Source organism: Salvelinus alpinus, chromosome 5 (assembly GCF_045679555.1).
Source record: "Salvelinus alpinus chromosome 5, SLU_Salpinus.1, whole genome shotgun sequence".
Taxonomy (NCBI): domain Eukaryota; kingdom Metazoa; phylum Chordata; class Actinopteri; order Salmoniformes; family Salmonidae; genus Salvelinus; species Salvelinus alpinus.
This window is the reverse complement of record NC_092090.1, coordinates 95,912,634-95,926,167: the sequence shown is the minus strand read 5'-3', so window position 1 is coordinate 95,926,167 and position 13,534 is coordinate 95,912,634. Positions and strand designations below refer to the sequence as shown.

At 43.3% G+C, this 13,534-nt stretch overlaps 1 protein-coding gene across 1 annotated transcript; it reads right to left on the bottom strand.

The window, feature by feature from the left end:
- Positions 1-5,629: 5,629 nt before the first annotated feature.
- Positions 5,630-12,258, bottom strand: LOC139577276 (protein-lysine 6-oxidase-like). The gene is made up of 7 exons (XM_071404277.1): positions 11,406-12,258; positions 11,146-11,254; positions 9,306-9,437; positions 8,056-8,212; positions 7,075-7,170; positions 6,782-6,897; positions 5,630-6,515 (listed from the first exon to the last, which is right to left on the bottom strand). Exons 1-7 carry the CDS (start codon positions 12,058-12,060, stop codon positions 6,509-6,511), a joined length of 1,272 nt encoding a protein of 423 aa, XP_071260378.1. The 5' UTR covers positions 12,061-12,258; the 3' UTR covers positions 5,630-6,508.
- Positions 12,259-13,534: the final 1,276 nt, after the last annotated feature.

Below are 13,534 nucleotides of genomic sequence, written 5' to 3'. Positions count from 1 at the left end.
CTCCTTAATGCAACCGCTGTGTCAGATTTCTTTTTAAATTTACGGAAATATAAACCATGCAATAATCTGAGACGGAGCTCAGATGATTAGCCAAATTAGCCACCATGTTGGACTCAACAGAAACCAGAAAATACATGATAAATGTTTCCTTACCTTTGATGAATTCATCAGAATGCAGTCCTAGGAATCCCAGGTCCACAATAAATGCTTGATTTGTTCGTTCATGTCCGTTATTTATGTCAAATTAGCTACTTTCGAATTGTTTACCAAAAACCCTAACCAAAGTCTCAAAGCGCGTCCACTATAACGTGACGAAATGTCCAAACGTTCCGTTACAGTCAGTAAAAACATGGCAAACGATGTACTGAATCAATCTTTAGAATGTAGTTAACATACATCTTGAATAACGTTCCAACTGGAGAATTAAATCGACTTCAATTGAGAGATGGAACGGAGCTGCCTCTCACGTGAACGTGCGTGTTGAATGCATGGTCACCTTATGGCAGTGATTACTAATTTCTGTCTCCTTCGACCCTCCTTCACATTAGAGTCATCAGACTTAGTTCTATTGACTGTTGACATCTAGTGGAAGCCGTAGAAAACCCATCCATATCTCTCTTTATATTCAATAATAGCTTGGTTGAAAATATGGCACCCCCAGAAAAAATCCAAACAGGAAGTGGAACTTCTCAGGTTTTTGCCTGACATATGAGTTCTGTTAATCTCACAGACTTAAAACAAACAGTTTTAGAAACTTTAGAGTGTTTTCTATCCAATAGTAATAATATGCATATATTAGCAACTGAGACTGAGGAGCTGGCCGTTTTACAATGGGCACCTTTCATCCAAGCTACTCAATACTGCCCCTTCAGCCATAAGAAGATATAGACTGACCAGAGTCACACACACTGAGTGGACAAAACATTAAGAACACCTGCTCTTTCCATGATATAGACTGACCAGGTGAATCCAGGTCAAAGCTATGATCCCTTATTGATGTCACTTGTTAAATCCACTTCAATCAGTGTAGATGAAGGAGAGGAGACGGGTTTAATAAGTAGTTTTAAGGCTTAAGACAATTGAGACGGATTGTGTATGTGTGCCGTTGGAGTGGTGGACTACAGGACATCGGTGAAGGTATTACGTTTACTGTGTATTGAAAGTGACTAGAGCACTGCCAGATATGGTAGTTCCTACAGGTGTGTCCGGCTGTTTTCCTTCAGGTGTGTCCGGCTGTGTTCCTTCAGGCGTGTCCGGCTGTGTTCCTTCAGGTGTGTCCGGCTGTGTTCCTACAGGCGTGTCCGGCTGTGTTCCTACAGGCGTGTCCGGCTGTGTTCCTACAGGCGTGTCCGGCTGTGTTCCTACAGGCGTGTCCGGCTGTGTTCCTTCAGGTGTGTCCGGCTGTGTTCCTTCAGGCGTGTCCGGCTGTGTTCCTTCAGGCGTGTCCGGCTGTGTTCCTACAGGCGTGTCCGGCTGTGTTCCTACAGGCGTGTCCGGCTGTGTTCCTACAGGCGTGTCCGGCTGTGTTCCTACAGGCGTGTCCGGCTGTGTTCCTACAGGCGTGTCCGGCTGTGTTCCTACAGGCGTGTCCGGCTGTGTTCCTACAGGACTGTCCGGCTGTGTTCCTACAGGCGTGTCCGGCTGTATTGAGAAACAGCCAGAGCAGCTTTCTTCCCCGTTCGAATAGACACATCATACTGTATATCAATCACATCACTGCTTCAAACATCTCAATATTTAACAGACTTGAAAAGAGAGGACACTTGATCTGGTCAATAAGAGACTTTACTTTGGTCTTCTAAAGAAATTATCATGTGAGTCTGCTAAGTTCAAGTGAATGTCTTCTTGACTAGAATGGCCCAGTGGTTTGAATAATATGCTGTAAAAAAAAAAAAAGTTGCAGTTTTACCTTCCTCATGACACAGGGAAACGCAGAGAGATCCTGCCTCATGACAGGGAAACGCAGGGAGATCCTTCTTCATGACACAGGGTAACGCAGAGAGATCCTTCCTCATGACACAGGGTAACGCAGAGAGAACCTTCCTCATGACACAGGGAAACGCAGAGAGATCCTGCCTCATGACAGGGAAACACAGGGAGATCCTTCCTCATGACACAGGGTAACGCAGAGAGAACCTTCCTCATGACACAGGGAAACGCAGAGAGATCCTGCCTCATGACGCAGGGAGATCCTTCCTCATGACACAGGGAAACGCCGAGAGATCCTTCCTCATGACACAGGGAAACGCCGAGAGATCCTTCCTCATGACACAGGGTAACGCCGAGAGATCCCGCCTCATGACACAGGGTAACGCAGGGAGATCCTTCCTCATGACACAGGGTAACGCAGAGAGATCCCGCCTCATGACAGGGAAACGCAGAGAGATCCTTCCTCATAACACAGGGAAACGCAGAGAGATCCTTCCTCATGACACAGGGTAACGCAGAGAGATCCCGCCTCATGACAGGGAAACGCAGAGAGATCCTTCCTCATAACACAGGGAAAGAAATAAGAGAAATAAGCTTTTGTGAATTATGGAAAATTATAGTTTTTTTTTTATTTCAGCTCATGAAACATGGGAACACTTTATATGTTGCGTTTTATATTTGTGTACAGTGTATATCAGTCCACGTCCAACACTGATGATGAGTGTGATGATGACATGGAGTTCAAGAGGAAGTTAACATTCTTGAGAATAATGGTCCTTTATTTATGTTTTAAAACAGCAAACCACGTTCCTCCCACCCTAAAAAACACTTGACAAAGTCTTTCCTATACATGCTCTCTTTCTTTCTCCCCCCCTCTCTCTCTGTCTCTCGGGACATCTTGTTTTAGTGTTTAACCCTATAAATGGGTTGCTAGTCTGTTTTTGCCTGTTTAGGTTCAGATGTAGTGTTAAGGTGGTCTGGGGCTGGTGGTGGTGGTCTGGGGCTGGTGTGGTGGTGGTCTGGGGCTGGTGGTGTGGTGGTCTGGGGCTGGTGGTGTGGTGGTCTGGGGCTGGTGGTGTGGTGGTCTGGGGCTGGTGTGGTGGTGGTGTGGTGGTGGTCTGGGGCTGGTGTGGTGGTGGTCTGGGGCTGGTGGTGTGGTGGTGGTGGTCTGGGGCTGGTGGTGTGGTGGTGGTCTGGTGGTGGTGGTCTGGGGCTGGTGGTGTAGTGGTGGTCTGGGGCTGGTGGTGGTCTGGGGCTGGTGGTGTAGTGGTGGTGGTCCGGGGCTGGTGGTGTGGTGGTGAGGTGGTGTGGTGGTTTATACAGATGCTCTGCTGCTCTGGTCAGAACTTCATCCTGTTCATCCAAGTCCTCATCACCTGCAGACAGTATATCTGGAAGAAGGAGAGGGGATCTGTGACAGACCATAGTATTGTGTGTTATTGAGATGTCTGGACTGATCTGTGATCCGCCGTTGTGCCCTTTTAAAGCCCTTCCCAATTCCCACTAGAAAGTTTACTGTTTAATGTTTTGCAGATGGGATGAACTTTGACACACACACACACACACACACACACACACACACACATTTCTCACCCCATCAGAGCTGGGGTCAGTTCATGTTCCATGCCAATGAAGTCATTGCAGACCATGGCTATAGAGCCAGTAAGTCATGGACATCCATTATCAAGGGGAATAACTGTGGATGTGGAAATATTGTGAACACACCAGACTGTGTCTACAGCTATATAAACTGCATGGCATCTGTAAGACATTTGACTTGTTTTACTATAAGCATGGCTTCTGGAGCCCCCTAGTGGTCAGATTACACATTACAGGTCAAAACGGAAACTACAGTTTACTGACTTCCTGTATTGACATGAGCCCTTTAAAAAGAATGTATCCTTTATTATAGATCTGATCATTACCTGACCTACTTAAAGGTTTCTGATAAAATGTTCACTGTTTAAACAGTGGTGCATTCATGGCATGAGTCCGACTGTTTATATTTTCACTATTAAATAGCTGTTAGGCTACACAACAATCCAGGCCGGTGCAGGTTACACGATTGTCCTTAAATAGAGAGAGAGAGAGCGTGTGTGTGTGTGTGTGTGTGCGTGCAGGAGAGAGCGTGTGTGTGTGTGCAGGAGAGAGCGTGTGTGTGCGTGCGTGTACTGTCTGCACATAAAATAAGAGTTGAAATATCAGCATGGGACTCTGACCAACCAAATGTCATCATAAAAATAAGATTTCATAAAAATAGGATTGGTTGTTGAGCCAATGTTGCGCTCTTTGTTAATCTCTTTCCTCCATATCTGTTGATGGCGATGTTTCCTGTCAGTTCCAGGGTGTGTTTGAGCAGGAGGTACTGGGTCACTGGGTTTCCCTTGGTTGGCGTAGATCATTCTCCCCTGAACACACACGTACACTCATGCACACACACACACACACACACACACACTGCGTAAAATGGATTGTTTCTGAGTGTGTATTACTGTGTCCAAAAGTCTTTAATCATAAGGAGTAAAAGCCGTGTCGTGCTAGAAGTCAAAGCTCAATTGGTAAATTCAATGTTGTTCTGTGACTTGAGCAGAGTCTCAATGAGTCACCCTGGAAGACATTGATCTTCACACACACTGTAAAACCCTTTGCACTTAGAATATCTGAGTACAGTTACTTTGTAGTCATTACGCAAACCGATAGTCACTGTGACCATGTAGGAGTTCCATATTTGAGATATATCAGCTATGATAAACTACGCCTTGCCTTTTTGAGTGAATGGTAGAGTTGCCACCGGTGACTGTATTTGTTAGTGACAGAGACATACATGGTTGTTGAATTCGTTCATTTTCAGTCCTGTTGCCTTCACCAAGTGACACATTATCATTATAATTCAACTCATTATGACAATATTTGACATATCTCATCAGGCCATATTTTGAGGCCTAGCTTTACCTTAATACAGTGGCTTGATACTCATGGTTTACAGGTCACATCAGGCCTCCAAGTAGGGTTGCAAAATATACAGGAAAAAATCAATCCAAGAATCTTCCAAACGGGATCTCTGGGAAAACCTGGCAAATGTAAAATAATTGTTTAACCCTACCTGCAATTCACATTCTGCTGAGTTAGGATATACAACAGGTGGAATTTGTATTCACCCGCAACCTGCATTCATAATGACCGTCAAGGTCAGGAACAGTGTGGGGAGACTCCCTAAACCATTTAAACATCAAGTCATAAGGACTTTTCATTGACATTGAGTTACATGCCAGGTCAGCTCAGCAGTCAGTCCATCTACATGTGCTTTTCCTGTGTATGCCTATATGCTTTTAAATTAGTTCATATCTTTCAAAACCCTCTCAATAAGAATAATATACTGTAAAGTTATTGGGGGTATATTTATACAATCTTGTCATGTCTTGAACTCTTGCTATTTTGCTGTGGTGATCTTGAACATGGAAAATAGTCACGCAACTGTAATTGACATTCCTGTGAGATTTTAATAACTGATTTTGTTAATTATTAACAGGTTTGGTAAAATATGTTAAATTATGCTACTGCCACAGTTTTTCAAAGTATAGCCCACGTCGCTTAATGATAAAAATGTGACATGATTTGGGAGGACTTTAAGCATTTTATTGTGTTTACAACTGCCTATTTCTCGCTCTACAAATATTGAGACAATAAAAAAAAAATGCAATTTCAAATAAAATTCAAACTTTATTTAAATTGCATTCACAATACATTTGCAGATCTTTGTGTTGTATCATGAATGTAACACTAAGTCATGAGCCCGGCACTATGTACAGTATCGTTAGAATTTCAGTAGAACTAGCTTAAAAGAGGATGTTTTGTTACCTGTATAGAAAAAAATCCAAAATGCGCTCACTACTGTAAGTGACTGTTGATGAGAACATCTGCTAAATGACTCAAATGCAAATGTGTGTATATACACAAACAAGTAAATCATTCTCTATAGTCCAAAAAAAAACAAGTATTTTAACTTTCCTCCGGTCTCAAAATGTAGCACCGATATTTATTACATAACCCAAGTAATGTAGCACCAATATTTCACGTTTATGTAAACATTGTTTAAAATGGCAACATTTGATTAAATATATCCATTATACTAGAACTTCCATACAGTAACAATCTTAAATTAGCACCTAAACAACATTTTTATGTGTAATGTATACCACAACAAAGCATTTAAACCTTTTACCATTCCAAACAAAATGATGCTTGTGAAGATCAAATTTAAAATCAACTGTTATGTCACATGCTTCGTCAACAGTGAAATACTTAATACAGTATGTCTTTCTCATCCATGACCTTGGTCTCTATCAACTTCGCACAAAAAAAAAAGGGTGACTAGTGTAATATGATATTGTTTAAACCGGTAATATTCATAAAGTTAAAAAAGAATGAAAGAAAGAAAAAAAAAATACGCTTTGCGGGAAACTCGGACCAATAAATATTGTAAACAATAATGTCTTCATATTTGATTGTCCGTCCATGTTGGTTGTTGTCTTGTTTTGCAAATCATCGTAAAGCTTCTTCGGTGGTGTTTCCTTTGTTCTTAGTACCTGGATAGATAGAAAGAAAACACATCATGCCAACAATCATTTGCAGTATTACATTTTTTACAGAGGCAAATCTTGATTCCTTGTGTCCTCTCTCTCCTTGGCACTGAGGTTCCTCCTCTGAGGGGCGGAACGTCAGATCTTCTGCTACAAGGTGCTTTGAGAAGGATGAGTCGGGACACAAGGGGGGGAAAGGACATAGATTCATCCCTTGGTGTGGTATTCCCCCCCCCCCCCCCCCCCCATAATGGACAAAAGACGACACTCACGATGTAACAGTACATCCTGAAACCTGGACAGAGGTGCCGCTGTATTGAACACTACAACGAACGACATTATTGTCAAAGTTGGACTCTGGAACCTGGTGACCTGGGTTTACAGTGATCTGTTGAAAAAATAAAAAGGCAAAGTATAATGTTAGGTTAGGAATCATTCACATCGTGTTGCTACAATAGGTTGAATTTGGACAGTAATATAAAAAATGTTTATCAATGGCATACAATATAAAAACAGGATAGAAACCTCCTTAGCTAATAATATAGAACAAAATATGGCAACAAACCTTAAGGATATACTTCCCAGGTGTCACATCAGTAATGTCAATCCACTGACAGTCAATATCGGCATTATAGGTGTCATAGCATCCAGGACTCAATCCCTGAAACAATCAACCCAAGACAAAGAGATTAGTCCATTCAACTGGTTCAAAATAGCCTGGTCTCAGATATCGTTGCGCTATCGTGTCAACTCCTTGGCATGGCTTGACATGATAGCACAAGCAGATCAGGGACCAGGTTAGCACAACAGCACAAGCAGATCTGGGAATCACAACAACACGAATGAATAAAAAGATACGATACTTTACACTGAATAGAGCCCAATCTGGTTCTGTCTCTACTATTGAATGGTGAAAGCTCTCAGATGCAAACTAATATTTTATAGCCAGGCCTCTCTTCCCACTGGGCACATACAGTATGTCATTTCAACACCTAGTTTTGGTTGAGTTGTCATCTAACGTAAATTCAACAAATGTCACCATGTCATTGGATTTAGGTTTAAAAGTTGGGTAATTATTCCCTTAAATTTACGACTTTTTTGCAAATTCAAATCAGTTTTCAACACGTTGATTCAACATCATCGCATAGATAAAAAAATTCCATCACCCCCCCCCCCCCCCCCCCCCCAGTGGGTTGTGTGAAGAAACAACACCTATTGCATGCTGTTTAATGGGCTGGTATTATAGTGGAGCATAAAGTGATGATCACAGGATGTATTCCAAATGGCACCCTATTCACTATATAGTGCACTACTTTAGACCAGAGCCCTATGGAACCCTATTCCCTATATAGTGCACTACTTTAGACCAGAGTCTTATGGCACCCTATTCACTATATAGTGCACTACTTTAGACCAGAGTCTTATGGCACCCTATTCACTATATAGTGCACTACTTCTGACCAGAGCCCTATGGACCCTGATAAAAAGTAGTGCACTATATAGTGAATAGGGTTCCATGTGGGATACAGGTACAGTCATAACAGACCTGAGTGTGAGACGTGCAGGCGAAGCGTCTGTAGTATCCCGGGTCACATGACGTGTCCTCCAAACAGAAGCTGGCCTTGTGTCCCTCGGCCACGCTTCTCTCTGAGCCGGGCTCCAGCAGCTCGTACAGGCTGAACTCGTCCATGCTGTGGAAGTGACTGGGATACGAGGCACGTATTCTCATCAATGACCAGACCACACACACAGACTCTAATGCACTGCTTTCAATGTTGGTATTGCTAGCGTAGTAATAACCTAGAAGAAGCCTGTCTTAAAGGGATAGTTACATCAAAATATATATTTTTTAGTATTTTGTTCATTAGTCCACTGTTAATTCAATTCCCCAATATGTTAGCGGGCAAGTTTTCAAGAAAGAGCAAAAAACATTTGCATTAAATGATACTGACTATCTGCAGTCTACTGACGCAATGACAACAGATATACATTTTTAAGGCAAACTGAACCATTTTAATGTCGACCGCCATATCTTACAAATGTTGTATAACTCTGTCCTGCAGAGTGTGCTGTCCTTTAGTCTGATGTTGTATAACTCTGTCCTGCAGAGAGTGCTGTCCTTTGGTCTGATATGTTGTATAACTCTGTCCTGCAGAGCGTGCTGTCCTTTGGTCTGATATGTTGTATAAATCTGTCCTGCAGAGTGTGCTGTCCTTTGGTCTGATGTTGTATAAATCTGTCCTGCAGAGAGTGCTGTCCTTTGGTCTGATATGTTGTATAAATCTGTCCTGCAGAGTGTGCTGTCCTTTGGTCTGATATGCGTGTTCAGATAACAACATGTGAGTGCAAGACCAAGTCAAGCTTCAGAGCTTGATCAAGACTACGGGAAGGATAACTGGTTATAGATCAAGAATCAGTCTCCAAACTGTACACAAAAGTCATCCTCCTAAAACTTGAAAGCATTTTACAGGACAGTACTCATCCCCTTCACTCAAAATTCAGTAAGAACAGCAGCTATCGGACAAGGGGAAAGAGACTTCTTCAATAGAACATTTTAACAGACAGATATGGGGACTGTTTTATTCCAACAGCCGCTAGGCTGTATAATAGATAGTCTGTTGGTCCCTCCAGAATACACCATATTGCACTTTAAATGTGTAGCTATAGAAATGTGAATGAATTATTTTCTGTTTGTTTTACGTACCGTCTTTTTAACCACATGTCCAAATGAATTCCCCCCCCCTGGTGAATCTGAATCTATTTATACATGTTTCTGTATCAATATCCAATACTCACTGATGGCAGCTGTGCCATTCCCAGGCATAGCGAGGTTTGCTGGGCAGGAAGTCAGCAGTGCCCTGGTTCTTCACGCGCTGGGGGAACCGCAGCAGCACCCGGGTGTCGTAGTCGGGCACGCCCTGAGCAGAACTGTCCCGTCACAGGGAGAAAACGTCTGCTCTTAGACATTCCAATAGTTCATATGGTAATGCACTTTATTCATGTATCAATTCTTTTTTTCTTTTTTTACAACTTTTGACATTCCAGGGACTCTAGTCCTATCATTCTAGACCCATAGTCTTCATGATTAACTAAATAATTTAATTTAATTAAATTGATTCCTAAATGTCCTTTTGAACTGCTGAAAGGAAAATGGAGTCTGGCGCTGTCGGTTACTACTGTTAATGAATATACAGTACATGCTACTCTAGGTTTAACTACTGTAATGTGTGGCAGAACCATAATGAATATACAGTACATGCTACTATAGGTTTAACTACTGTAATACGTGGCAGAACCATAATGAATATACAGTACATGCTACTATAGGTTTAACTGCTGTAATACGTGGCAGAACCATAATGAATATACAGTACATGCTACTATAGGTTTAACTGCTGTAATACGTGGCAGAACCATAATGACTATACAGTACATGCTACTATAGGTTTAACTACTGTAATACGTGGCAGAACCATGACTGAGTGATAACACTCCCTGCTCTCTCAACACATGTACACACCAGAGACCAGGGTTCAATCCCTGGTAGACCCTAACAACTTTCCTCACCATAGCTATATCCCTATTGTAATTTTTAAATAAAGAATTGAAAATATTTTTAAACCACTGTAATCAGAGCCTTCTTTACGTTGGAGTTCAGCATACACATCTAAAGCTGAGTCATTTCATGTCTGGACTTGGTAAAAAAAAAACCTAGCTATATACACTGGGTGTACAAAACATTAAGAAGCCTTCGCCCAAGCCTCCCGAGTGGTGCAGTGGTCAAAGGCATTGCATCGCAGTGCTTGAGGCTTCAATACAGACCTGGGTTCGATCCCAGGCTGTGTCATAACCGGCTGTGACCGGGAGTCCCGTAGGGCGGCCCACCATTGTCCGGGTTATGGGAGGGTTTGGCTTGGGGGGGGGGGGGTGCTTTACTTGTCTCATTGTGCTCTAGCGACTCCTTGTGGCCGGCCGGGCGCCTGCAGTTTGATTTTGGTCGTCAGTTGTACGGCGTTTCTTCCGACACATTGGTGCGCCTGGCTTCCGGGTTAAACGAGTGTTAAGAAGCGCGGTTTGGCGGGTCATGTTTCGGGGGACCTTCGCCTCTTCCGAGCCCGTTGGGAAGTTACAGCATTGAGACAAGATCGGAATTGGATAATAAAAAATACAAATAACAACATTTAAGAACCCTTTGCCCTCAAAACAGCCTCAATTAATCGGGGCATGGACTCTACAAGGTGTCAAGCTGGCTGCAAGTCCATTGGGTAGTGGACCATTGTTAAAACACACAGGAAACTTGAAGCATGAAAAACCCAACAGCGTTGCAGTTCGTGACACTCAAACCGGTGCGCCTGGCACCTACTACCATACCCCATTCAAAGGCACTTAAATTCACCCTCTGAATGGCACACATACACAATGAATGTCTTAATTGTCTAAAGGCTTAAAAATCCTTCTTTAACGTGTCTCCTCCCCTTCATTTACACTGATTAAAGTGGATTTAACAAGTGACATCAATAAGGGATCATAGCTTTCACCTGGATTCACCTGGTCAGTTTGACATGGAAAGAGCAGGTGTTCTTAATGTTTTGTACACTCAGTGTAGAGTGGAATGGTCACTGCAGTATGAGAATACCTTGCCAGGCAACCTTCCTCGGCTGCACATCTCAGATTGTACATGGACGCCCTCTGGATATAGGAGGAGACTTGAATATAGTATGGATCTGGCACCAAGTCAGGGAGACCTGTCAATCATGTAACAAATGCAATATTATTAAGTAGCCTAAAGCAAGCTGTTAAAAAAAATGAATTGGAATAAAATGCCTTACAAATGTGAGAGAGAGAAAAAAAACGCATTTAAAAAGTGAATTACTGGAAGGGAAATATTGCTCTTACCTCCGTGTTGATGATAACTTGTGCCATAACCATGCGGCTCTCTGCTTCTGGCTCTAGGTCTGTAGTAAGCGTCATAATAATTATAATAGGGGTTATAGGGATTATAACCAATGGATTTATAGGGGTTGTTCGGGTCATCTCCAACCATCATATCCTCTCTTCTCAAATTGGTCAGTGGTGGAGAGTTAGTAGATGTGGGTTTGTCGTCGGTGGGATTTGATCCATCGCCTGCATCATGGCCAGGTCTTGAAGCAGTCTCCCGGTTCTCTTGGGGTCTTTCATGTCTAATCGCCCCATTAGGACGTCGACGCGCGGTGCGTAATTGCACACCCGGCGCTGGCCGCCTTGGAGAGCCTCTTGGCGCAGGGTATCTGTGCACATTCGTCTTTTCAGCTGTCTCATTATTGTTGTTGATAACGACAACTATGTGATTCCGTTGAGCTGGACCTGTTTTTCGGTCTCTTCGTCCCGATGGCTGATATTCAGAACCGTGGCTAAGTATACTAAACACCTGCCCGTTGTGTTGCCATGGCATTCTCTGCTTTAAAGATGCTGGTGGCGAAGCATCCTGCGTAAGAACTGTTTGCAGTGTGCAACTGAGGATGCATAGCTGTGTCAACGACAATAAACAGGCTTCAAAGCCAAAACCCCTCATTATACTAATCGAATGAGTGAATGATATATCCACATGGAAACAAAAAAAAGATATATAATATAATTTGTTAGGAAGCAGAATTTGGAGAATGTTCTCTCACTAACCGAGCAGAATCAAATTGAGGCCTGTAGCGAGAGGAACTGTTGCTCAGGCCATGTCGCATCTTGAACGCGCAGTGTGCAGTGTGATGGAGGCGTGTGAGTTTTAAAGTTTCTGTAACAGTTACACAAGTGACATCCGCATGCGCGCTGCCGAGGAAGTGGAAGTGGTTGGCATTAGCACGGGCACGTCACGTCCCATTAATTCATATAACAATAATGGTGTCAGTGGTGAAATATACATCCGGTTTTATAATACTAAGTATTGCCTTACAATAAATGTTGTTCTGCGTATTCACAGTGAACAAAACTTCTCTACATTATAAAAAAAAATGAGTAGTTTTCCTTTTCAAATATTTCAGAAGATTTGTTTTATCTCTCTCAATGCCTTTCACCCTTTTTAGTGAGATATAATTTGTGGTGTTCCCTAACACACCAAGTAGTTCTTGGCTGCCCTGGAACGGTGAGTTGGTCCAAACCTTGATGGTTATGCGTTGTCTTCGTTTGCTTTACTGATCTGGTAGGCCTGTGACACTTTGCTGTTATAGCAACACATGACCTTCTCTTAGTCCTTGATACCATTTTTGGTATTTAGGTTACCTTTAAATAAATTATTCAGTAGGCTAAGTATCATGGGTTACCCCCCTCATAACAAGTGAACCTGGCTGCCACAGAGGTTAGCCCCCCCATAAAAAAGTGAACCTGGTTGCCACAGAGGTTAGCCCCCTCCCCCTCATAACAAGTGAACCTGGCTGCCACAGAGGTTAGCCCCCCCCCATAACAAGTTAACCTGGCTGACAGAGGTTACCCCCCCATAACAAGTGAACCTGGCTGCCACAGAGGTTACCCCCCCATAACAAGTGAACCTGGCTGACACAGAGGTTACCCCCCCCCCCCCCCCATAACAAGTGAACCTGGCTGCCACAGAGGTTACCCCCCCATAACAAGTTAACCTGGCTGACACAGAGGTTACCCCCCCTCATAACAAGTTAACCTGGCTGACAGAGGTTACCCCCCCATAACAAGTGAACCTGGCTGACACAGAGGTTACCCCCCCCCCCCCCCATAACAAGTTAACCTGGCTGACACAGAGGTTACCCCCCCCCATAACAAGTTAACCTGACCCCCCCCCCCCCCCCTCATAACAAGTGAACCTGGCTGACACAGAGGTTACCCCCCCCCCCCCCCCCCATAACAAGTTAACCTGGCTGACACAGAGGTTACCCCCCCTCATAACAAGTTAACCTGGCTGACAGAGGTTACCCCCCATAACAAGTGAACCTGGCTGACACAGAGGTTACCCCCCATAACAAGTTAACCTGGCTGACACAGAGGTTACCCCCCCATAACAAGTGAACCTGGCTGACACAGAGGTT